The sequence below is a fragment of the Paramormyrops kingsleyae genome, chromosome 10, assembly GCF_048594095.1.
Source record: "Paramormyrops kingsleyae isolate MSU_618 chromosome 10, PKINGS_0.4, whole genome shotgun sequence".
Lineage (NCBI taxonomy): Eukaryota > Metazoa > Chordata > Actinopteri > Osteoglossiformes > Mormyridae > Paramormyrops > Paramormyrops kingsleyae.
In genome coordinates this window covers 31,038,865-31,065,276 of record NC_132806.1, presented here as the reverse complement: position 1 = coordinate 31,065,276, position 26,412 = coordinate 31,038,865, and the positions used below count along the sequence as shown (strand labels likewise).

Sequence of the window (26,412 nt, the reverse complement as noted above, 5' to 3'; positions counted from 1 at the left end):
TCACACAAAACAATTTGCACAAATGGAATTATTTATATGATTTTAAAAGACATGTTAATAATTCTGAAACAATGCATATGCGACCAGGAGATATTTCATTAGCAATTTAATTAAAATGCCAGCAGCCACATAAATACTGCGGTTCTAGGGGTGCTTGCGTAATAAAACTGAAAAGGAATGACCTCAGTGATTCTCAGTGCGGTGTGCATAGAGGCTGCTATTGTACGCACTATACTGAACGGCAAATTAATAACTTGCAGATGGGAACAGCAGAGGCGATCTCACACGAACTGCATTGCCTATAGGGGAGAAATCTGACTCACAAAAAAACTGTGTATTCTGAGGTTTTTATATAAATGTTTTAATGCCGGAGCAACTAACAAGAATTTGTTCTTGATAACAAAAACATGACAAGTAGAACGCATTAATACAATCTTTACGGTAACCGTGCAATAACAGTGCGCTCCCTCAAAATTTCATCGAAGAAGGTGAAACTGAGAAACTGTCGACACGGGAAATATATATATACGGTTGTGCACAGAGTCTTCGCCAGTCATGGGACAGTAATATTTAAAATTTTAGATTTGTTCTGTAATATAATAATCTTGTGTAATATAGGCACCGACTATTTTTGAATACTGGTGTAAACGTTTGTACCTTTTCACAACACCAGTGGTGAAACCCACGGAATGTTCCATTTACGGGAACAGCTCAAGATAATACCGATGCACTGAAAATGTAAAAGAGATGTGAAGAATTAGAAGGGGGGCAATCAATGAAAAATGCTTGCAAATTAACAATCAGGTAATCGACTCTGAGCTACATTTTTGTGTCGTGTCGACATTTGCAGTTCTCCCCGGGGGTTTTTTACGCCTGGTTTCAAGGTACTGATCAGATTTTCTAAGGGTTGCATTTTGCTTCTGTGCTTGCCTTTTCCCCCTTGCCTTGAGCCCCTCCTTGTTTTGTAGCAGCTATGCTGTAATGTTTACGTTTTGCTCTTTGTTAAAATGAACTGGACACTGCTAGTGCTGAATTATCAGGCTCCCCCGCTGTAGCCGGTCCTGTTATCATGTATCATTTTGAGCGGAGGGACAATAAGCGTTTCAGGATGCATTGTCTCCTCCCTAACATTGTTACGGCCGGCAACATTGCTGTGCTTTCAGATACAGTGGAGACAGTGGAGAGGCCTTTTATATATTCAGGTATAGCGACATTAAGGCGTGTTAATATAGAAATAATAAGGCGCCGATGTCACGTGCTTTACTTCAGTCATATAATTTACATGTCGCCTAGTCTCGAATTATATATATATATATATATATATATATATATATATATATATATATATATATATATATATATATATATATATAGAGCCTAGTGCATAGCTGACATTGCATGGAAATTTATTCATAAACTGCTAGAGAATATCCTATCTAGGTTATTGTGATATCTCATAGGAGAGAAGGACATCTATATTAGAAAACGGACTCTAATCAAAAGAACTTAAAATTCTACCCTACGTGTTACTTGTTAGGCTAGCCTATATGGGTTGAAACTATTTTTATTTGAATTAAATTGCTCAGTGGGCCAAGCACTTAATTAACACTGATGTATGTGTCGCTGTCTGAGCAAATGATATGATTCGCTCTCTCTCACCGCTACATTGGCTTAATTTCTTAAAGTTGTAATTTAATTTTTAAAGATACCTATAGAGTGAATAAGTCCAACATATAAAACAAGTATTTTTTTATCAAGTATTATTCCGAATATGTATAGCAAACAATGACGTGTACTTTCTAATTTTTTGGATTCTTGAAATTACTGTATATGTATTAGAGAAACATTCTAGTTTTTTACATAAGTTAGTTGCAATTTAGCGCTGTAGGTTCATTTTATATAAATATTGTATTGTTAAATATCTAATTGCTAGTTATACACATTTTTATTGTTGGAAACAAAAAAGCAGAAGCTAACAAATATGTTTTTTGTAATTTTTGTTTGCCTGTAGAACCAATGTTGATTTTTTTTTTTTTTACTTGCATTTGTTAGGTTTCAATTTCATGCTCTGTATTGTGTTAGATGTGCAAAAAGTTCAGAGTATACAACTTTACAGTAGTTAGTAATGACTCCAAGTAGAACCAAACTGTACAAATAATTTGTGCTGAATAGTTTTGCTATAAAATGCTATTCTGATTCTGTTAAGAATTATATGATGATATTTGATGGTCACTTTCATTTATATTGTATATAGACATACTGGAATGCTACTTCACTCAGAAGTTATTTACACAAGTCTAGAATTAACAAAGTATTACATGAACAGATATCATCTCAGACATTGTATACATAAATCATAAGGAAGTACTAGTAAAATGCAGTTAAAAATAGAAAAAAAGCTAAAAGAGAATGTAGCACTGTATGCAGGTAGGGTTGTTGCTTTTCACCATTCTAGGGTTATGAGTTGCACTGTGGGTTTAGCCCAGCGACATGCATTTCATGGTAAACTAAAGTCTCTTGGCTTGATTGTGTATCAGTGAGAGTGCCCTGACATTTAGACCTTTATGTCTACTTTGGACATTGTGCTTCTCGGGATAGACATTGAATTATTACAATGCTGATTTGGAATATGGTCATAGAAACATTTTGCTTGAATTCAATTTAAGCAGTGGTATACCGCAGCTTTCTGTCAGGACACTCACTCTTTCTAATAAATAACGATGGGAAACTTCCATTATACTTACTTGCTCACAGTTAAGCTTCTCTTGATAAACATTGACTGAGTAAGGCGATGAAAACTGGTTTCTACAGCTTCATTTCAACAACATTTAAGGTAACTCTATTTACTCTATACAATTTGGAAGTAAAAATTATTAACTTGAAGAGAGCAAGGGTCCTGTTTTAAAGTAACTTTCATAACATAGTGATATATTTACCTAGCTGTAAATATAGTTACCTAGCTATATGGTAGAAGACAATCAAGACCATGTCTTAGGTGTGAATGTTGACATTCAATTTGAACTATTATTTAACTTCCCAAAGAAAAAGGAGAGAACAATTGCAACCCAACAGTGACGGTACATTCAGTTTTGGGGAAAAACACACAAACTTGGTTACATTGTGCAATACTGTTTTTTCTTGATGTATATGATATCATCTACTGATTGGTGCTGGGAGTGTGGAATTGCATTCCATTTTCGTTTACTATACTTTACAAGGTCTTGCTCTATAATCCCTTTGGTATTTTGTTCAGACCTGCTCTACCAGGAGTAGTTGTTTGCATTTCATAAAATTCATAAGTTACTTTTACTTAGAGAGAACTTTTTCATAGATCCAGGGCTCTGTAAATGTCCTCATAAAATACTTTTCCTTTTCTTGAAACAGTTTCTCTTTTGCCAACATGTGGAGAGACAACAAATGGCCTCCATTAATTTTTTGTGGAAGCAAAACGTTAAAATGTATAATTTCTTAGAAAGAGAAATGTGGTGTATTCAAGTGACAGAAGTGTTTTGTTTATTACTATTCAGTAAAATTATATTACACAAAAAAGGAAATTTCCATCTTGTGCAACAATGTGTAAAAGACCACCAGTTTAATATTACTGATGAGAGTGATGACTGAAAACAGGAACCAATTCACATACCCAGTTCACTGTAGCTGAAAGACAATGCAATTAAGGATATCGAGGACAGCATTCTACTGACCTTTTTACATAACAGGACTGACTGTGTGGCCTTTCATCTTAAATTCACTGTTATTTTTTAGTGTTGCTATTTATTCAAATTGTGAAATCTGCAGTACTTATTGCACCAAAGTTGCTTTGTCATTCTTATATAAAGGACTGATGTCTTTTTGTTCAAATGGCACCTCTGGAGGTCCTTCCCAATAGCCGCTAAGTTGGTTGGCATCAAAAGAAAATAATCCTTTTGTAGTCACTCTAAATCTGTATTGAGGTTAGAGTGTCAATATGAACTGTCAGTCTCCTTCCTCATTAAGCAATAATCACTTTTTTATATTTAATGAGGAGAATGGTTCAAATTTCTTCACGTTCTACCAAAATAGAATGACCAAAACTAAATATTGGGTGTGTAAGTGGTTAGTTATGGTGAATATATGTAAAATGCAGAAGACTGCATTGGGCAGCCCTAGTGTTAATTTTTAAAAGAGAAAATCAGTAAGCTAAATAGCAAATGCAAAAAAAAACTGAAGTTTATCATCACAATGAATACAATGATTCTAAACTTTATAAACCTTAGGTTGATACTCTAAATGACTATTTGATGTACATCCATCTCCTAAGCATTTTAACCTGCTCAGGCTCACGGTTGGGCTTGGAACCTCTCCCAAGTGATACAGGGCCCACGGCTTGGGTACACACTGGATGGGATGCAGCTTCATCATAAGCACATACATGCATGAACTTGAACACACAGTCACATTCTCTGGGCAATTTACAGACTCCATGTCCTTTAACTCTGGGAGGAAACCTGTTTAGCACAGGGAGAACATGACAACACCACACACACTTATAGTAGGATTCAAACCCCAAGTCTTGGAGGTGTGAGAACAGCAATGGTACCTACTTAGCCATCCTGCTGCTTGTGTTAAATACAAACATACAAAATTATTGCATAACTACTTGCAGGGTATTCTAGAGATTTATAGTCAAACCACATTTGTGGCACATCAAGAGGTAGTTGGCAACATGACTAGTGTAGTCCTCTCAGTGCAATTGTACTGCAGACAATGCTGGTATTGTTTGCATAAGCGGACAATTTTATTATCTTAAGGCTACTTGGTTTTGAATGAGGACTGAAAAGAAGTGCCAGACTAAGTAGTAGGTGACAAGTAGGACTGAATATTTGGCTGTTGCATGGTAGAAAAAGTCATCGCGCCAATTTATTGTCTTTGTATATTACGTTAATTCATTAAGAGGACTGATGTACACTGAAAAGTATAATTATTTGGCTACATTCCTGTGCAACTGATGTCTTAGCGGCTTTTAAGATTAAGAAAAAAAGTTTGTTTAGGCACAGGTTTCAAATACATTATGTATCTGAGGCTTATTTCGGGGACTTCATAAATTAACACCATTAAATAATGCCCACTTAGTACTAGGAATGATGCATAATCTCCTTTTGAAAAGAAGATAAAATGGTGGTGGAGTGGTTGCTAGTAGACATATGTAACCAGTAGTGGTATTACTTGTGCAGTTGTGCTTCTCACCAAATTGGTCAACCCAAACTGTGACTGTAACTGGGAATCTGAAGCTAATTCATGTAAGTTGTAGTGGTTAAAGGTATTTGCTTGATAACAACAACAATAATAATAATCATCATCATCCATCTTCTAACTGGTTATCCTGGTCAGAGTCAGCGCACAGGTCTGGGGTAGACCCTGGTGGGGATGCCGGTCTATTGCAGGACACATGCGTACACCCACACAAAATCACACACCATGAGCAATATAGAGTTGCCGGTTACCCAACTGTGTTTGTATTGCAAAAGCAAACCAGAATAGCCAAAGGAAATTGTGAAATGAGGAGAACATGCAAACTCCACACACAGAGGTGGGATTCAAATCCCAAACCACGGAGGCATGAAGCAGCAGTGCTAGATGCTGTTCCACCCCATATTACTATTCAGTGATGGGCAATCAACAACAAATTAAGAACATATTCTCTTGATCCTGCACAGAGAGGGAATGGTAGCATGGACAAAGATTCAGGCTTATGTTTTTAAGAATACAGAGGCACTACCGTAGTTTTACTGCAATGTTTGCGTTTTTTGTGGTTAAGAAACAGGTGTGGCTTGCCGCTCTAGTTGAGACATTGGCTTTTTGGCTTAACAGGAATGAAATGACATTGTTCTTTCTCAAACATTTTTGGATAGTATGTTACTACACTAGATGGTAAAAATATCAATTGCACTTTTCATTGTATGCTAAAAATCCATCCACTCTCTTAGTTTACTGCTCAAACAGATATTCCATTAATCTGTCTTCTAACCACATATATTGGCCAGGGTTGCAGAAGGGGCTGGAGCCTATAGCAGATGGCATAGGGCACAAGGCTGGGGTAACCTGGACAGGCTACCCAAGCAACATGTGGAGAACATGCTAACTCCACATAGACAGAGCAGAAGTGGTATTCAGAACCCCAGAGATAGAGGTTAGCCGTTTAAGGCAAGGGTGGCTAAGCGGATAGCTGTCCCTATTGTAGTGAGACTTTTTGTTTAACTTTATAGCACTGTAGGCTTTATTAAGTATTTTCCTATGTTTTTGTGGACAGCAGAATGTTATTCTAGCCTTAAAATAAAGCTAGTCATATGAGAAAAAGAATTTATAAATCTGTTGCTGTCGTATTTATTCAGCAATATATTCTTAATTTCGATCTGGTGTCCGTTTCTGTCTTGACTTCTAGTTCCTCTGTAATTTCTACGAGGCCCCGAAGTTGTCGCTGCTTACGCACGCGGGCGTGACGTCACGGGCTCGCTGCGTCTGCAGTGGGGGTGTATCCGCGATCACGGCCAGCGCCTGCACGCGCAAGAGAATGCTGTGAATTAAACTGCTTTTGGAATACAAATTTTTAATATTCAAAGATAATCATTTAGCAAGCCGTTTTCCAACTGGCATGAAAACGGAGTGGGACTTCTTATCTTCCGTTAACCTCGTGTATGAATGTAGGATTTTAGAGCATCTTCCGAGAAGCAGCCGATAGGGAAGTGCCTAGCTCGGTAACTGTCGGGGTTTTATCTCGCTAATGCAAAACAACGCAAACAAAGAAACTGGGAAATCGGTACGTGTTCATCCAACTTTTCCAAGACAAAAGGAACACGTCAGTTCGTTTACTTTACTCGTTTACTATCTAAAGTGACGCGTCCTCTCAGATAATCTGTTAGTTTGAAAGCTAATGGCATAAACGGCTAAAGCCGAAATGCTACATGACGAGCAAGCTTTAAAGAGACTGTAATGAAATAATAACCATATAACAAACGCTACAAAGGACCTATTGTTGTAAATATATGACGTATTATCCGGAACTAATCCACGGGTGAGTGTATATATTGCTCAGTTTGATAAAAGGTGAATAATGAAATTAGCAGTCGTTTTGGATGTTAAAGAAATGCATTTATTGTGATCCAATCGATTTCATCTGCTTTGATACCGTCGTAATTAATACGGAAATTAGTTGGGCACAATTAACAAGTGGAACGTGGTTTTGTTGGCACGGCACGTGCGCTGGTTTCACTGCCTTTTGTTTAAAGCTTGCTAATGGCATGGGGGGGGGATATCGCCTCAAATTTTGTGTTTACTTCGTTAATTAACAGTCCGCCTATAGTGATTCTGCACGGGTAGAGGTTGGGGTAAAGTTTTTTTTCGGGAAAATTTCATTTTACCCGCAAACTTTGGGAACGCGTGAAGATATTTATTTGCGCGGCTGCTTTCTTTGTTATTGCTTTGTTTCTGTTGGAGACGCACGTGGCTCGGCCAGCCTTTCCTGCCTGGCCTTAAAGCTGCAGTGTCCGCTTTCCCTGCAGCCTGACCCATGGCTGATATGGAGATTCCAGTGCCTCCGAAATTATATACCCAGCTCTCCTGGAGTTTCCTGTGCGTATTGTACGCATCCTACTGAAAACTGTAGTTATTAGTGCTGTTTTTTATATTATTGCTGTATATTTTTACTTGCGCATTAATGTAAGTGGAGCAAAGAGAGATTGAGGTCTTTAGCTATTTAGGACAGCTACGGAATTGTCAGAATATTACCACAGTGGTTAGTGGTAAACAGTCCCTTGTTTGATTCGACATTGGGAATTCGATTCTATATAGATAGTTTTAACTTTTTAATCCATAAATTGCCATGGTTGATGTAAGCAGTGTATATGGACATATGAACATGATCTATATTGATAATATAGTCACCCCGTCTTTATTTCAGAATAATGTTGTTTAAAGATGTGAAATAGTCATTTATAATACAGCCTCTGCAAGTGTGCGGCCCCTTTTTAAATATGGATATTCCACTTGGTGACCTGATGAACACTAACACTGAAGGTTACCTGGGCCCACTGACGTTATGGAAGAGTCTGGAATGTTCCATATTGCCCAGTGTAGGCCTTTTTATTAATAAAAATTAATAGGCAAGTTTTGGGAAATATCAGTTTATTCTTTTTATTTGATGTGACATTAATGTGATTTTGTTGTCCTGTGAGCCCCAGGAATTACAATTATCTGATATCTATTGTGATGAATTTGGTTCTCTGCGGTTTTTTGGCCTGACGGAAACTATATTTAAAATCCTCTCAGCATGATGTAATTGGTGCTGATTTAAAATAAGTTGGCAAAAACAAATACATTTGTCATTACAGCTTATTAAATAGTAACATGCTGGGTTTCTATACTTGCATCCGACAGCTTGAAACAGCCTTTAAATACCAAAAAAAGCAAGTACACGTTTAAAGGGAATGTATCTGACATAAATTGCGTTTTAGGGGGATTTCTTTGAATGTTCCCTTTCACATATGTCAGGACTGGGCAGTGGTTTTCTGTGGAGGGCCAAATCCAAGCTTCCCCATGTCAACATAACTATTTTTATGTCCCATGGAAGCTACAATTGAAGACTTGTTACAGTTTCCTTTTTCCCGATTTAGGGAATACATAAAGCAATCAGTAGAACCACTGCATTTTTCATGTTTAACTTCTATAAAAAAAAAAATCACCCCCCCTCCCCTTTTTTCCCATTTTAATCATCATGCAGGTCAGTAAAAATATATGGCCCATATGCTGGTTTTTGCCCAGTTGTGCCACATATGCTGGTCAACATGTGACTGGCTATTGTACACTGTCACACTGTTACTATTGTACACTGTCTTACAGTTCCAGGTGGTTTTTCTATTTGAAATACCATAGCAGAGCTACAGGTGCTTGTGAGCCACAATTCATTATTTAACTGGTTACCCTTCAGTAGCTTGTCCGTAAAAATAGGTGATCGACCCATACTGAACATGCTTATGCTGAATTTGACATAGTAGCATGTGACTATTTGTTATTACTGAGATTTTGAAGTAATAATGCTTAAACTTTTGAGGGCATTTTGTGGTAGGTTTGTCTCGTTTCGTCTCCTTTCATTTTTAAGTCATGTAGATGGAATGGCAGGGTTTCTTACATGGACATTTGCATTTTAAACTTGTATTTTTCATGTATTAATTTGCTGGTGCTCTTATTGAGAGCAAATCTGAACAAACTTCCTTTACAAGGTGCTTTTCTCCCTGGAACATAAGGTTCATATATAGATGTATTTTGAGGTCAGATAGATATAATGAGAGCAACTAAGAGAGATTTTATATTCTAGCCATCTGCTAGGGGCAAGGTTATGACACGGTTCAACTGTTTGCACATTACTAAAACGTACTAGATGCTGTCAGGTGACCACGAGGTCTTCTTCATTCTTTAAAAGTCCAGAGTTTATTGCTTATTGAAATTAAACTGCTTAAGTGTGTTGGTTTCACCCTAACTCATAAAAAGCTTTCCTTTTAAAAATGCTACATGATCAGGAATATCTGCAACTATTTAAATAGTTAAAATACTATGTGACATAATTAGTAATGCTCAATTATAAATGTTGTTGGTGCACTTGGTTAGCAGTTTTTTTTATACAGTTGGATGCTCTTAGAAATAAAAGAACACCAGGAGTTATCTTCAGATTAATAAGCAATGTTTAATCATGATGGCCTGTTCCATCTTTCAATCAGACTGAAAATTACAATTTTGAGACACATGCTTCGTAGGATAAAAAGTTTGAATTAAAAATGCTTGCTAGCTGTAATTTAGTGTAAGTGATGTATTATTCAGATGTGTATTGGTATTTCCATTAAAGCCATGTGGTTTGTAGTTACCCTAGAAATGTATTGGGAAGATACACCTGTGAAAAATATTCTTTGTAACAACGACCCCTGAAGTGAGTGTTTTATTCTGAACCCAGAGTGAAGACAATCTGAGGGTCAGAGACTCAAGTGCCTCAAGCACTGCTGTTCTGCTGCTCCTGAGTGTGACTCGTCCCCACGACGTCACCAATGCGACCATGGGAAATTGCAGTCAATAGGCGGCCACCAATAGCCCCCTTAAATCAGAGGAGGTTCCAGGGGGAGCCTTGTCACGCCCCAGTGCATCTCAGGAGAAGGTCAGTGTCTTGTCTTGTTTCATGGCCAATGTGAAGCAACTGCATATAAAAACTTTCTTGGTGTGTTCCTGATTTACGTCTTTTAAATAGCAAATAATAATTAAAAAATTCCAGCTAAGCTACTAAGTTGTTTCTGCAATTCAGTGTAATGCTGTTTGAAGATTACGACATTGTTGCAAGAACATTGTGCTGGCTGCTTAAGCTTCTGTCTGTATTTTTGTTTTATTTAAATCCTCAGCTGTGAACATTCTTTGTAAAGTTTCCTATGCAAAGGTAAATGTATATGCAGAAGAACTGTCTGAAAAGTGACCACGTTTCTCAAAAAATGATTTCAAAAATAAATTTGAATTGTTCTTCCAGCTTTCAAGAGAATTTTACTGTATCTTTTGTGTGGTCACTGTTATTGTTTTGTCATTCCACTGACAATATGAAAGTCAAAAGTACTATTGTTTTGTAGTATAGTATAGAGAGAGCATGATATTTTTTCTAGTCTGATCCCGATATCAGTATTAAAATTTTGTCTGCCGATACTGATGCCAATCTGATCATTTTTCCCCTTTGTCAACTACTAAGCATTAAATGAGATTTGTATCAATACATTTCAATTAGCATGGTAAACTCTCTGCATTTAGTGTTGTAGCAGTATTGTTTCAATATACTAAGGACAGAAATATTATGGTTATGTTTCTTAAACAAAATCTGTGCTACTACACTACAGGAAAAAATCTACATCCACCATGATTTACACAAATCTGCTTCTTTGTTTTATTCAGTAACAACTTTCACAAAAATATTTCACAGAAATATTTCTTAAAGTGCAAATTGTGCCGTCTGTTGCTAAATTAAGTATAATTAAGAAATCAATTATAAAAATGTCACTGTAACCATTTCTATTCAAGTGCACTTAAGTCTCTGGTATAAAATATACAAAGGAGCGCAGATAAAACTTTTAAGTAGCAATTAACCAAACTTTATAAATAATATAAGTCTGAAAACATGTAGTTTGTGTGTGTGTGTGTCTGTGTATGTATATATTTTTTTTCTGTGTTCAGACTTCAGAAAAATCAGCACTAGCTTATATTGCACTCTGTAGAGCAATATGGGTTTTTCAGTGGGAAAGTGTAGAAAAATACATGAGTAACACAACTGCTTAACTTTTAAACATTTATTTAATGTTAGTAACATACAAAAACAATAATTTAAATATTAATCACACTTTAAACAAGGGCATGCGGAATTTTAAAAGTAGTACAAAAAACAATAACTTGACTGATGTTTTGTGCCTCAATTTCTGACAAAAGTAACAAAACGTTTCATAATTGAGATCGTTTCGGCTTTGTGGTGATGTCATTTATAAAGTGAAACGGATGTAAACTGGAGGGATTTAGAACTTCTGGCCGTCATGCAGCTTCACCACTGTGCGTGCTGATAAAGCACATTACCGCACTGGCGAAGTGAGTCTTCTGCCTGGCCATCACTGCATTGGCCATGTAGTTTGATTAATTGGCTGATGCTTAAACATTGGTCTATTTTTTTTGGCCGACCAATCGGCTGACCTCTACTATGGGGTTTTGCTTTTTTCTTCCTTCAGCATAAAGTGCCGTAATCCCTTCACATTCACAAGGCTTAGAGGCAGAAGATATTCACAAATAGTATTTTGAGAAACACAAGAGTCCATCGTCACAAAAACAGCTGGTTATGAGGCTGGTTTCCAAGACTAAAACTTGCATTGAAGCCAAGACTTTAAATATTAAAGACATGGTATGCACTAATGCTAATAGATATGTATTACTAATATTAGATGATTTTATGTGATCCAGATCATTTTCAGTATTGTTTTTGGCTTACATGTTGTCTGTGAGTTTCTTCTATCTTTTGGCAAACTCCAAAAATATTCCTGTTTAATTGTTCACAGCCAATTTGCGCATAGCCAAAACCGCGAATGTCAAACGTGCAAGTGTGAAGGGGTTACTCTATTTCCACATGGCTGACAACTCTGACGCACATGATTTGCTGAACTGGGCATCACGTGACTCTCACTTCTGTTTACAGTAGAGATGATAAAATGGGTGGATGGAAAACAGACAATAAACTTCCTAGGCATCATTGTGAGGATCATATTAATAAGTACAGTGTTGTGCTAAACATTTTTGTGGCTTTTCAGGATAGATCTATCTCTGATGGAAAATTGTTTTGCCGTCTTACTCTCCCATCCCCCTATATCCGATTCAGCATTTTTTGCCGGTATCGACCCGCGATCGGTAGTGGGTATTGGATTGGTGCTATCTCTCGTATAGTATGTGATGGGTAATTTCAGTATTGTTGAAATGCTTGATATAAATAATACGGTTATAATAATGTAATGACACATGGGGCCTGTTTCTGGTTTCACTGTAGGGCCATTAAGCAAGGCTGTAAAAAACATCTGGTAAATAAAATTGTAAATAAAAAAATCTTTATAACTTGCATAGCATTTTTACAGGCAGTAAATTGTCATAATACAAATATGATTTATTAAAAAAATGTTTAAGTACTTTAAAGTGGTCTAGCTTAGAAACAGGAGATGTCTTTCCGTAATCTTTAAAATACCATAAGACGAACAAATGTAGCACTTAATAGGGAAAGTGTTCTTTTTGTGTGCACGTAATCCTTTTTTTTTTTTTAGATGCCAGCAAGCCATTTAAACTTCTATAGGATAATTTTTCCGCAGTATAATTCAAATCCATGCTCATATTTCTGTGTAAATGCATAAATCAACTTCAGCCAATATTTCAAAACATGTATCTAATTTGTGAGATATTCGGGAGGTATTTATGATGAATTCTTATTTGGAGTCATCGCAGCCTTTGATGCTTGGCACTGATGATTTATTTACTTATTTCCCTTCGGCCCGTTAGCTTATTCACATAGCATTTTGGCTGTCATGTTGCTTGTCACATTGTGACACGCCTTTTACAGTCCAACAGCATATATTGCAGTTTATTTGGCAACTCTGAATTGCCCTTAGTGTGTTTGTGAATAAAGGCCCTGCAACGTACGAGTATTACAGCCAAGGTGTATCCTGCATGGGGTCACAGGCTCCGGTCTACTTTAAACATACGGATAAGCTGCAATTAAAATGGGTGCATGGAATTCATCCAGTAATAAACTTCCTAAACATCACTGTGAGGATCCTATTAGTAAAGGATGATGAGAAGGACTGTACATCTTATGCTTGTATAGATTTTATTATGCTACATTATGTTTGTGCATGAATCTAGCCTGTGTGTAAATATAATATATCTCTTTGTGGAAAATGTATATAAATGCAAATCATACACACACAATACACTTAAGGTGCAGGTTTTGGGAAGGGCTACAACAGGGTTCGATTTTTGTCATTGGCGGTTGTGCTTGTGAGCCCAGGGGATGAACAAAAACTGACGTGTTGTATGATTGGTAACAAGGCACAAGTAACCTCAAACCAACGAGGTTATCACCTGGCTTTGCTCCATCCCTGACAAACATGCAGGCCTTAATCATGTGGGATGATATCATTCATGGTATGTTAAAAGGATAGAATTTGCTTAGAAATGAGCATAAGCTTAATATGTTAAGGAGGAACAGAAATGCTTTAGTTAAAAAAAAAAAACCAATGTTAGAAACTGATTCCTTTTTAAAAAAGTGTTTGCAATAATGTACAGTAAGGCTGTTAAGATGCATTGATGCATTGTGATCAATTGGTTATTAAGGTGATTATTCAGCTGCATTGATCTGCAAAATCCTCCTTAAATATACTCCTGCTTCCTGGCTGTGTTTACTCATGTTCACATGCTGTAGGAAGACATGAAAGGTACAGTGCTGTAAAGTAGCATGGCATGGAATGGAGCCTGCACCGGTGCCGCACGTTGCCACACCCACCTCATGGTGAAACTAGCCGAGATCCAGATTGGCTTCCCTCCCCAGGCCGATATACGGTCCAGTCCCACCCTATGGAAATGTCCCTCTATCTGTCACAGCCAGGTGTTTCGTGGGCGTCCCCTTGGCCCGGTCCAGCCGCCTGGGTCCTCAGCAATGAGGATCCTGCGAGCCGGATCACCCTCAGGGAATCGCACCACATGGTCATAGTGCCGTAATTGACGCTCGATCACGATACAGGTAATGTGCCTCATTCGGGATTCCCTGAGCAATTGCATTTTCGAGACAGTCAAACCAGTAGTACCCAAGGATTTTCTGATGTGACACTGTCCCAAAGGGGTACAGTATTTATCTTTGGTCGCTGAGTAGCGTCCATATCTCACAGCAAGATATCGAGAGTGCCATATACCCCTTTCCCTTGCCACAGGAACACTGATTAATATTTATAAAATAAGGGCTACCTGATCTTTGTGCTACGTCGTTTTTGGGGGCAAACTATACTCTAACAGTTAATAAATTCTTTGTGCTATGATGCTTTTGGGAAATGCCCCTCTTTTGTAACGTAAAAAAGTAATAATTTTTTAGCTACCTACTGTAACTATGGTCAAGGTAGCTAGCCAGATAAGTAAAAAGTAATGTAAGCCTTAGAGATGCATGACAAATTGGTTAACAAATTGGTTTCAGCTGGTAATTTGTTTAAAAAAAAAAAAATCAAGATATCGGCATCAATTCAATGTGTCAGTTGTGGCCAATATTTAAACTTTATTAATATTCAAAGATGGCAGCACCAGAGCTAAGGACACAACTACTAAAATAATGGAGATAATTGCATGGGACAATCATCCATTTTCTGTACTGGAGGACGAGGGATTTCATCGGCTCATTCACCACTTATGAGATGTCAAAGTACCGGCCTGTGAAATGTTTATAATTCGTTATGAAATCTGGTCTGCAGATTGATCTTTCTTTTCCCATAGAATAAAAAAGTGATGTAACGTCATTCACCTAATCTGTGCCGACAAGTTTCACCGCTGGGAACCTCAACCCCCGCAGCACGGCCAATGGTTGAGACCTTAGCCAGTTATCAGTATTGGAGATTTTAGACAAAAATATATTGGATATCGGCAAAATTTCCACATCGGTGCACCACTAGTTAGCCTAAATGAGAATGGCTAATCAGGTAGTGCTTTCTTTACAGTTCAGTACTTGGCTTTTTTGACAGTCTACGCTTGCTTGCTCTCCCTGTTTGATAAAGACAATAAAAATTTCTGTTCTGAGATGTCTTTTTTTCTATTCTACTAATAGTGTGTAGTTTTCCATGGTCATGTTTATGATTTTTTTTTTTGTGAAGTTGAAAAAGGTTTTAATTTAGGGTATCGAGATAATTGAATAATTAATTTCTATCACGATTTGATTCAAAGACTTTTGATGCATCAAATCACTCCCACAATAATCATAATTGAATTGCCTTGGAGGCAATGAATCATATTCCTAATTCACAGGATACAAAATAATTTCTGTGCAACTGTGAATTGTCTGTTTGGGTTATATGGGATATTTCAATGTCTAATTTGACTATTCAAAGGAGCAGACAATTTTTAAATAAAACATTGAGTGTATCATATTGAATCCTCCACGTGAAAATTCACCCACCCCATTTCATTCACGTTTCTGATTCTTTCCCATAAAGACGTTAACTTGGGAAACCTGGATAAATATGAATACTAAACCAACCAATGTGGGACCAGAAAAACACCCCAGCTTTCGAGCTGTTAAGTGACAGACAGGGACGGATTACGGACCGGGCCAGCGGGACCGCTGCCCAGGGGCCCTTGGGGTGCAGGGGGCCCGTGGGGCCCCTAGCCTAAAACAATTTGCAACGCTTATCAACAATGTATTTTCGTTTTTCTATTTTAGAGGGCCTACATTCTTTGATCCTCTGCCTACAAGGGCCCCTGACCCTATAGGGCCTCTGATGGAAACATGGAGGGAGGGCGTTTGGCTGCCAAGGGCCCTTGAATTGTGGTGGTTCTGGTGGTGCTGGTGCTGGTGGTGGTGGTGGTGGTGGTGGGGGGGGGGGGGCCTCGTGAATGTTTTGCCCAGGGGCCCACACAACCCATAATCCGTCCCTGGTGACAGAGGTACCTGTTCAGTCACCCTATGATGAGAAATTATATGGATCAGTTATATGTAAATGTTTGTGTAATACAATCAGAGCAAAAACAGCAGACAGCTTTATAAAGTGATGATTGCAGATGTTTACATTATCAGTGATGACCTTTGTAGGTCATTGTAGGTGTGTTTTTTGATCCTTTTGTGAGACCAGTTGTATAGGTCTGGGTTATAGATCTATGGAGGCTTTCTGACATAATGTCAGCTGACTCAAAGTATTAAGGAAGGCCCACATATACCAGTTCTTAAGATGCACGTGCACTATTTATACTGTTTAGCAACTGGTTTGATTTGAAACCGGGACGCACACAAAGCATTCTGCAATTCACACCCTTTTTTGTGCTTACACCCCTGAATCGTGCCCACATTATGATTGAGTTCAGTGAGAGTATGACCCTCCTTGAAAACGTGCCTCTGAGTGGAAATTGGCAAGTACATTTATTTTTAGCATAGTGTCCCACTGTATTCTGCCTTGGGGAAAGCAAGTCTTACTAAGATTTTATTTTTCTGTTGCTATTGCAAAATGAATGAGGGAAATTAGAATTTAGAATGCCGTTAGCTCATTTATATTTTTAAATATTGTTTTCCATCAAAAGCCAAAGTATTTCTAATTGTTCTCTCACAGACTTGGATGAGAGAATTTTGTCATTATATTGATTATTATTTTTTAATCCACCCAGCCCAGGCCTGCAGCCAGAAATCAATTTCATGGGGGGTCTGGCAACCCTACCAATATGTCCCCCTCGGTAGAGTTTGCTGACCTAATTTTACTGCCTAGCTGTGTGTCAGGAACAAAACTAGATTGGTGGCTTTGTGGCTGACCCAGCCTGTGATGTTGTATTGAAAAAATGTTATGCAATAGCAATTACTTTAGTAATTCATCGCTGGCTACTGTTTAAAACCGACAGAGTTTATCTATCACTTAAGTAAGATAATCTGAAATACTTGTCCACTGTGCTTTGCATGGCATTGGCATTTCATCTAAGATTTAAGACTTTCAAGGTGATTAAACTATGGTCACCATGGCTAATATTTTTGTGGTTACAAAACAGTATTGTAAAATAAGTTACATGACTAATTTTCTAGCCATTCTGTTGCTTAAGGTCCTGATTTAAATGAATCTTTATAGTTCATAGATAGTCATATAATACAACATAACTTTGACCGACAGTTTAAATGAAATATCTCACAAACCAAATAGAGATGCAACATTTTCATGCTGGTGTAAATCGTAGATAAGCTGTCTTAACATATGATTACACATATGATTATTTTTTTAAGTCGCAAAACCAGCAGTACCCTCTTTTAGTCATTCAGATTCCACAAGTTTCTATTTGTAAATCAATTGGAAAATGGCCTGTCCACCTTAAAACGAGGGGTTTTGTAAGTGGCGTGACAACTATCATTAACGAGAGACTTTGTAACTGTATCTTGTGGCTTATGAGTTAGTAGTGATGTCAAGTCTTTGCCAAGTTTCATGCACTATGTAGTATCGCACTTCTTTTCTGTTTTACTGATTACTGTATTGCAAAATACTTGCTACACTGACAGAACAAATTTACTTTTAACCTTGGTATTTTACCCTTTATTGTTTTCCCAAATTGGGGAATACATATGGTTTTGGTGACCAGTGGCAATGACACAAAGTATTTGTCAGGTCGTTTTCACACATTGCAGACACCTTGCATGAGTGAAGATCTGAAACTGACCAAATGCAAAAACTGGAGCAAGGTCAGTTATCGGTGGCACATGGAAAGACAGGCGCAGATCTAGTGAAACTAATTACATCGAGACAAATGTCACAAAGTTGGGCTTTTAATAAAGATTTTTTTGGAGAGTGGGTAGGGAGGGGTAGAAATGGTGGAGGTTGGCGGGTGTGGGAGAAGTGATGGGGCTGTCCGCGGAATTCGTTATTGTTCTATCAGCATGTACTTCAAATATTAGTCTTGAAAACGGCTCATTTTTTCCATGGCACTGTAAACAAGTGTAATTTCCTGTCTTGCGGAAATAAGTTCTTACAACAGTGATGAATGTCAGCATTTATTGTTCCTTTCCTTCTGTGTTTTTGTATGTGTATGAAGAGTTTTGAAATATTTGTAGAACATTTTCATTTTTTATATGGCTGTGTGTGTATCATCTTGGGTTTTATCATTTTGATCACAAAACCTATACAGCTCGTTAGATATTCAAATGTGTTGATGTGTTGCATTTTGCTGACCAATCCAACATCTTTTGTCCATTTCTGGACCCTCTAGTCCTCCCGTGAGACGGCAGTGGGGACGCAGAGACAGACCTGTACTGCACAACTTCCTGCACCAGGGTGAGAACTTCCACTATCCTCTCCTGTCACAGCATCAGCAGCAGATTTCTGTAGATGAGTCCCGACTGTACAGTCACACCAGCGTACCGCCACGAATGCTCCACCCTGCCCCACACCCGCCTCAACAGAACCCCATCATGGTGGATCTTCATGAGCAGGTAAGGCTCCTCAAGGTAGTGGCCAGTTTACTTATTGTTTTCTTGCAGTGATTTCCAAACTGGTAGTAATGAGAATTATCTGTGATTTAAGTTTCCTGCCCCATTGGAAAAACCTTGGGTATCCTTACTCAGGGAGCATTGTGAAGAATGAGATTTTACCTATATGATTATAACATAGGGCAAATACTGGAAAAAAATGGAAAAAAATTCATAGTTATATGTTCAACCGATAATGGAAAATCAGTTGTGAATAAATATCTTTTGTGCAGAACCCCTCAAACAAGAAAGCTCAAGAAAACTTACATGGCATCCAAGAGCTGGCGAACCAGTTGCGAGGAAAACGTGAATATGAATGAGAGTGCTATTTACGAGTATTTTGTTTTGTATTTCTATGGTGACTTTTGATGTTCCGCAGGCACTGTCCTGTAGTCATCCACCAGGTTTAATATGATGCAGTGTACGGACTTGCTCTTTGTGTTTTGGAACTTTCATTTGTAGCTTGTATTTTGAATTTATCAAAAGGAATTCTTAGCTGGGCTATCAAGGCTGTCTGCAATTTTTATTTAACTTGAAAAGGAATTAACAATGGTAAGTGCATGTCTTGTTCAACCATGCACATGAGCTAGAAAGCTCTAAATTCCAGCCAGGAGGTTGCACTTCAGTGGCTGACAGTCTGGCTGTTAACTGGAAGATAGAAGGTGGTGATGTGGCAACGTCAAGCTTCCTGACTTGCAAGAACAGGGAACACACTATTACTGCGACGGGCAACACTTGTGAAACACCGCACTATAATAGCCACGATTTTTTAAAACTGCATTGAAAATGTCTGTTATCTTGCTTTGTGTGTAGCCAAGGCCTATGGTAATCACTGGTTAATCACTGTCAGATATTGATAGTGGGTTACTTGTCTGATGTGGTCAATTACCAAAAAAAGCCATTTTAGAAAAGGGCGAATCTTGTAGTAATTGCTTGTCACTAAAATTGCTGCTTGTGGGTAGATATTCCGCTGGTTTTATAACTGAAAATGTGTTCATTTCTGAGATGTTTGGTTTTTCCTTAGGTAGGGAATGAGAGTTACTGTTAATATTTGATTAACATTAGAAAATATTGTTCTTGTTGATGTCCCTTTTTTTTATCAGAGTAAGTTTTTCATATTTGTGTTTCTAAGATTTAGGTTAGATTAACAAGATACTCCAGGTACCCATTTTTAATGGCCCTCAAAGACTGTTGCCGAGCCCCCATCCAGCTGCCTGTCTGGGGCTGGGGGGGCAGGGAGCCTCTTCCAAGCAGCAAAGAGCTCAACACTGGAGTGGCACATCGCTGCCTTTAATCTCTAGTTTATATATGTAGGAACTTTATGTCTTACTTTCCAAAAAGATGGGAAAATGTAGTTTGATAAATGGAGAGGTGTGTTTAATTTACTGAAATTTGTTTGTTAAAGGTCAAATGCAGCGAATTAGAATAAGCTTATTTTTAATAATAAAAAAAACAATGAGTTTGGTTCATCTTTTCATGATAATCCAAGTAGTAAAGCTTGGCAAACTATTCATATTATAGTTTATGTAGGTTTTTGGTTATTCTGCGGGGAAAAATAACATTGAATTTTGAAGTCGACTTTGACCATGTACTATTTGGTTACATTGGTAAGCTACTCAGCTGCTCAGTTAATAATGCATTTTGCTTCAGCTGCGGTAAGCAATATTAAAGATACTGTCAAACAATAAGAGAATGCTTTTTGACTGCAGTGGTTTCAGAAATTCGGTAGGAGTTGTGTTTTTGTGCACCTCTTTTCCAGATGCACCAGGGACCGGTCCCGATATCTTACACAGTTACCACGGTGACAACACACGGTTTCCCCCTGCATACCGGTCAGCCTATCCCAGGGTGCAACACACAGCAGCTCCCAGCATGCTCGGTAATGTTCAGCGGACAGCACTCTCTCCTCAGCCGCCTTCTTCCCCCTGTGAGTTTGACAAGGAAGTGCTAGTATGTCAGTGAAGTTCTTGTAGTTAATACATTACCACCACTCCCCCACCAACAGCTCCTCCTCATCAACTGTCCAGGATCCTAGCCAGGTTTGAGAGTTAATGAGGTCCTCTGTAATGTATTAAGCAGCTCCATCATGTTAATGAATGTCCAGTGGAGCTTTTCAGTGAATAACAAGAAATAATCATACGGGATAGAAAACTTGACACGTGGTGATCTGTAGTAAGAACGCAAGTCTTCCTACTGCTTGTCAAGTTGAAAAACAAAGGCCAATAAGCTACTAATACAGTAAACATGACATAATTTGAAATCCAACTAGTCTGCAAACAGCTGTAATATAGGTGGCACGATGTTGGGAATCATATTTACTACGAATGCAGCAAAGATGTTGACTTAACTTCATATTTTGCTGATAATTAATTTTTTGATAAAACAGTATTGGTGACATACTCAACTAACTTGTTTACCTACTTCGTTTTGTTAGGGGGAATGAGGACAAGGGTCAAATTAACAAATATCTGATAAGGGCAAGGAAAGACATCTGTTTAATGACTTCCAATTTCACAATTTTTCACTTCTTTATTTTCCATTCTATAAATTCAGTTTCCATTCTAAAAAATCAGCAGTCTACACAGCCAGACAAATTTCTAAACCATCATTCCAAACTTTTTGCCTGTTTTTAATATGTTTTCTATTGCAGTTTCTACCATTGATTTTGTGAAATGTTGAAATTCTGCTGTGATTGTAAAATGTCAGTAGTGTCTTGCCTCTAGATGTTACTTTATTCATCCAGCTGCCCCAGATTAATCTGCCTGTACATTTCAGTGTATCTGCACCCTTCTAAACAGAACAACTTGGCCATTGATTTATTTTCAAGGCAATTCTTGTCACAACCCCCACCCCACCAGAATTGGCTTTCGTGGTAATTGACTGGTGGGGATAAGTTCTGTTGAAGAATTTTAACATTTGTAGCTTCGCTGTGAAATTGTTTACAAAAGTAAGATATTCATTTAAAAGTGGCTTGAATAGAATCGTGTTTAATGGAGGCCATTATGGGCAGTAAGTTGGCCTTTTCCGAAATCTTGTTTTGTCGTATCACTGAATTGTAGTTGTTTGTCCTGCCAGCTGTCTTTCAGAGATGGTCTCAAATGCACATATATAAATGTGCTTTTATCTGTGCTTTGTGATGAATGTGTGAATAGATATATTTTTAGAGAACGTGGCGATGGCGGCAATTAGGAGGGACATCAAAGAGTTTAAATGTGTCTTTGTTCACGTCTGTGTCATTTTGTCTCCTCTGTCCCTTTTTTCCGCAGCTGATTCAAGCCTGTACAATGCAGCACTTGCCAGTGTCTTACCAAGCCTTCCCGCCTCTGATCTCCAGTGAGCATTTTATATTGCACCCCCCACCACCAGTGCCCCCCCATCAGCCACCTCACCTTACTCCCATAAGCCAGTTCGTCCCTCTGCAGCCACAGCCCCCCCGCATGGTGAGTACTCCATCTGCTGTCCTGCAAAGAGAGATGTTTCACCTGCCATGTTAAAATTCCAACAAAAAAAAAAAATACAGACAGCCCTCAGGTTCAGAATGAGATCCATTCCCTAAGTCTGCCTCTAAGTTGAATTTGTAAGTAATTCGGAAAAATTATAGTACAGTACCTAATAATAATTAAACAGTAATAAGAAAAGTAACTACAGTGGTACCTTGGTTTGCATAATTTGTTCCGGAAACATGCTTGTAATCCAAAGCACTCGTATACCAAAGCGAATTTTCCCATTAGAAATAATGGAAACTCAGATGATTTGTTCCACAACCCAAAAATATTTATATAAAAATGATTAATACAAAATATAAAGTAAAAATACATAACACAAATTAACCTGCACTTTACCTTTGAAAAGAATCGTGGATGGTGTGAGGGAGAGAGGAGAAGAGGAGGAGGGTTATTTTGTAGGACGACTTTCACTATAACTAACGGAATCACTGCTATCTGTTGGTTCACTAGAATCTTTGTCTTTCTGTGCGACTTTAACAAGGAACCCATCCAATGACAGCTGCTTTCGCCTCCTTTCCGATTTCGTGGAAATGTGGACATTGCATTGTCGTTAAACAGATTCATCGCTTGCACTGCTACGCTCTTATTCAGGTGGTGCTTTTCTACTAAATTTTGACTATACGAGTGAGGCACGCCAACTGAGATCGAACATGGGAAACGATTACCCACAATCCTGCAGCGAGAGAGAGAGAACCACCATCGGCTCAGTTGTGATTACGTGATGCTAGGTAGTCAACGCGTATACGTAATACTCGTATTGCAAGACCTTGCTCATTTATCGAGTTAAAATTTATTTTAAAATTTTGTTCGTCTTGCAAAACACTCGCAGCCCGAGTTACTTGCAATTCTAGTTTTTACTGTATGTAATGTGTTGTACTTTACCTCGTACCTCGAGCCGACAAACTGCTGAAGCTGCGTAATGTTTTCACAAGTGTCACAAAGTTGTGTGTGCATTTCTTATTACGTACGACTGCATTTAGCCCATTTTTTAAAAATATAATAAGCTTTATGGCAATCGGTTTGCAAGTATGAGTTATCTGTAAATCAGGCGTTCTTAACCTGGGAACTGACATTTATTTACGGAATTTTATGGTGGCAAATGGCACAAACACGGTAAATTAAAACCCCCTCATTACTCTCTGCTTTTCACTTGGACTGTACAGTCACTGTGTTGTTCTGTTGCACCTTGAATCAACATGTATTCATGACATAATGGGCTGTAAAAATGCCTTCTTATGTACATTCCCAGATACTTTGAGAGCATTTACTTTCAGCACGTTTTACGGAGCATGTATTTACTTTTTATAGCCTTCACTTAATGTTATAACATACTTGTTACACTTAGAAAACCCTGGTTGATTCATCTGTTAAATAATATTTGATGACATTGACACCTGGTGATATTTAGCATTGCTTATTAATCTTACTTACACAATTGTGAGTGAATTACTTCTCTTAAAGTAGTTTACAAGTGCCACTCACAAGTTTATAGAAACAAAATACGAACACGTTAAAAGAAATGAGTATTCAGTTGTTGACAGTTTCACTCTGGCTTCATTACCTAGAACAGGCCGTTGTTATAGGGTGTCCTGAAATTACACGCATTGCCAAAAAGGTGATGCAATGCATCGTGTGTAATGACAACTTCCCCTTTCAGCCTCTGCAGAGAGTAGAAAATGAAGTGGACATGAGAGGTGAGCAACATCCTGTGGGTGGATTCGCTTACCCTCCCACCCACCACCCACCAGCAATGCCCCCATCTGTCCCCCTTCAGTATCTCCCTCAAGACCCTCTGCACCAGGACCTGCCCTTCGGAGTGGTAGGTATTTTACAGGAAGTGGTTTGGAGATGACAACAGTATTTCATAAACAGTGACAGTTCTAGATTGATTTTTGTTTGAATTTTTCGATAAAATGGTAACTACACAGATGCATCTACTATATATTGTTGATCTTGTATCACATGAGCACAGTCTCATGATATATATGTACATTTTTAGTGTAATAAATTAACCCTTCGTTTTTTTTTTTCATTAGACTTTTGGTTTTGGTGGAATTTAACTGTATTAATGGTCTCGCCCTTCATTGTAGCCATATCCTCATGTTCTGCCACGACGTGTTAATGGGCAGAGATACAGGTTACAGCAGCCCTTACCTCCCCCTCCTCCTCCACCTCCCTACTATCCAAGTTTCCTGCCGTACTTCCTGTGAGTAGCAGTCGAAGCCTTTCTTATTGTAGAATTCTTAATCCCTTAAATTGGTCCTGTGTACAGACATGAGCCGTATAACGATGTTTTGGTCAACGAGAGACCGCATGTATGACAGTGGCCCCATAACATTACAATGGAGCTGAAAAATTCCTATCACATAGTGATGTAGTGCAATGCATTACTCACGTGTTTGTGGTGCTGTGGGTGTAAACAAGTCTACTGCACTGCAAGTCATATAGAAGCATAGCACATACAATTATGTACAATATGTAATACTTGATAATTATGACTGTTATGCATTTTCTATACCGTACTTTTGTATCTTTATTTTAGAATGTATTTTTTCTACTGTAAAACTGAGCTATACCATCTAGGTTTGTGTAAGTTACGTTGTATTTCCCTGGACTTGTCCTCTTTTTCGGACCTAAAAATGCCCAAAACGTCCGGAATTTCGCTATGTTTCATTTTGACATTTGCTTTTACTGTCAGAATACTTTCTGTGAGAATATTTGTGTTCCTTTGATGCCTCTTTGCATCTTGCCCCTGATGTCAGTACACTCTGTGATGTTCTCACAATGAAGATTCGCCTAACAGTGCATTTCTCAGAATGTATCCCTGTCGTGAATAAGGGCATGACTGTACTCGGGCCCATAACATGGCCGGGATATTAACATGAATACATGAAAATCCGTAAGACAATGACTTATGTTCTTATGACAGTGCAGCTTCTGTGAATTGGGATGTAGCTATATCATAACAGAGAATTTACTTTTTGTGACGAAGTACATGCAACTCTTGTTCACAAAGCATAAAGTAGCAGTTTAAGGAAAGCACAAATCTGTACATTTTTATCACTTAGGATCATATTTGTGTAACTCTTCACACTTTATTCTTAACTTTGCACATTTTAACAATACCATTAGTTCCCATTTCCACTTTGATCAGAATCAGCCTTTATTCGCCAAGTGTGCTGGGGCGCACAAGGAATTTGTTCCGGCAGCTTGAGACTCTCTCGTACATAGAGACACTATACAAGCTATACAACAATAAATGACACTATACAACAATAAATGACACTATACAACAATAAATGACACTATACAAACAAACAATAAATTACACTGTACAAAAAATTACAAGTGTGAAACATATAATATTATATACAAGCCCATGTGGGTAACATTGTGCATTATTGTGCATTATTTGATTTAGTTCTTTTAATTTAAAAGCGGTTTGAAAATGAATAATGTGGAAGTGTTTCTGGTTGTTCGTATAGATTATAGGTCTTACTTCTATACACATGTACTGTACATCATTGAAATCCTGTGCGGGTTTGAACATAGCTCATGTATGCCCCATAGTTGAGAATAGTCTGCATCTCCTTGTGAAAAGAAGTGTCCCTGTTTGGTGGGATGGTGTTTATTCACGTATGAACGTTCTTTCTCTTTGCCAAATTCTATGCAGCTCTATGCTTCCCGTGCCTCCAGCTGCAGTGGGGCCAGCGATCAGTTTGGACCTGGATGTGGATGATGTGGAAATGGAGAATTACGAGGTAAGCTACCCAGTCTTCAGGAATCCACCCCTCCTTTTTTTTTTCTTTTCTTTTTTTCTTTTTATTGAAATCAAAGTCACCTTTACAACTATGTTTATTACAGAATCCTTTTTTTTTTCTTTTCCACCAACCCTTTTGTGTGTCAGTTTTTGTGCGGCTGGGCCTGAACTGCTAAGATAGCCCCAGTCTCTGTTTTGACTGGTCGTTCTTGAGCCGACTCACTGACTCGCTGACTCAATGGTTTCCTAGGCGTTACTAAACCTCGCTGAGAGGCTGGGAGAGGCCAAACCTCGCGGACTCACCAAAGCCGATATCGAGCACCTTCCGTCCTATAGGTTCAATCCAGAAAATCACCAATCTGAACAAACCCTGTAAGAGCTGCTTC

General features: G+C 38.2%; 1 protein-coding gene across 9 annotated transcripts in view; it reads left to right on the top strand.

The window, feature by feature from the left end:
- Positions 1–468: 468 nt before the first annotated feature.
- The window catches only part of rnf44 (ring finger protein 44), a 32,332-nt gene continuing 6,388 nt past the window's right edge, over positions 469–26,412 (top strand). For 2 of the 9 annotated variants that reach the window (XM_023834595.2, XM_023834589.2), the window contains exons 1-9: positions 6,490–7,051; positions 9,980–10,177; positions 18,502–18,724; positions 20,520–20,687; positions 22,027–22,200; positions 23,924–24,085; positions 24,357–24,472; positions 25,940–26,027; positions 26,277–26,398. In XM_023834595.2, coding sequence (XP_023690363.1) covers positions 10,071–10,177; positions 18,502–18,724; positions 20,520–20,687; positions 22,027–22,200; positions 23,924–24,085; positions 24,357–24,472; positions 25,940–26,027; positions 26,277–26,398 — 1,160 coding nt within the window. In that variant the 5' untranslated portion in view covers positions 6,490–7,051; positions 9,980–10,070. The other 7 variants (XM_023834592.2, XM_023834593.2, XM_023834590.2 and 4 more) reach the window with 7 other exon arrangements.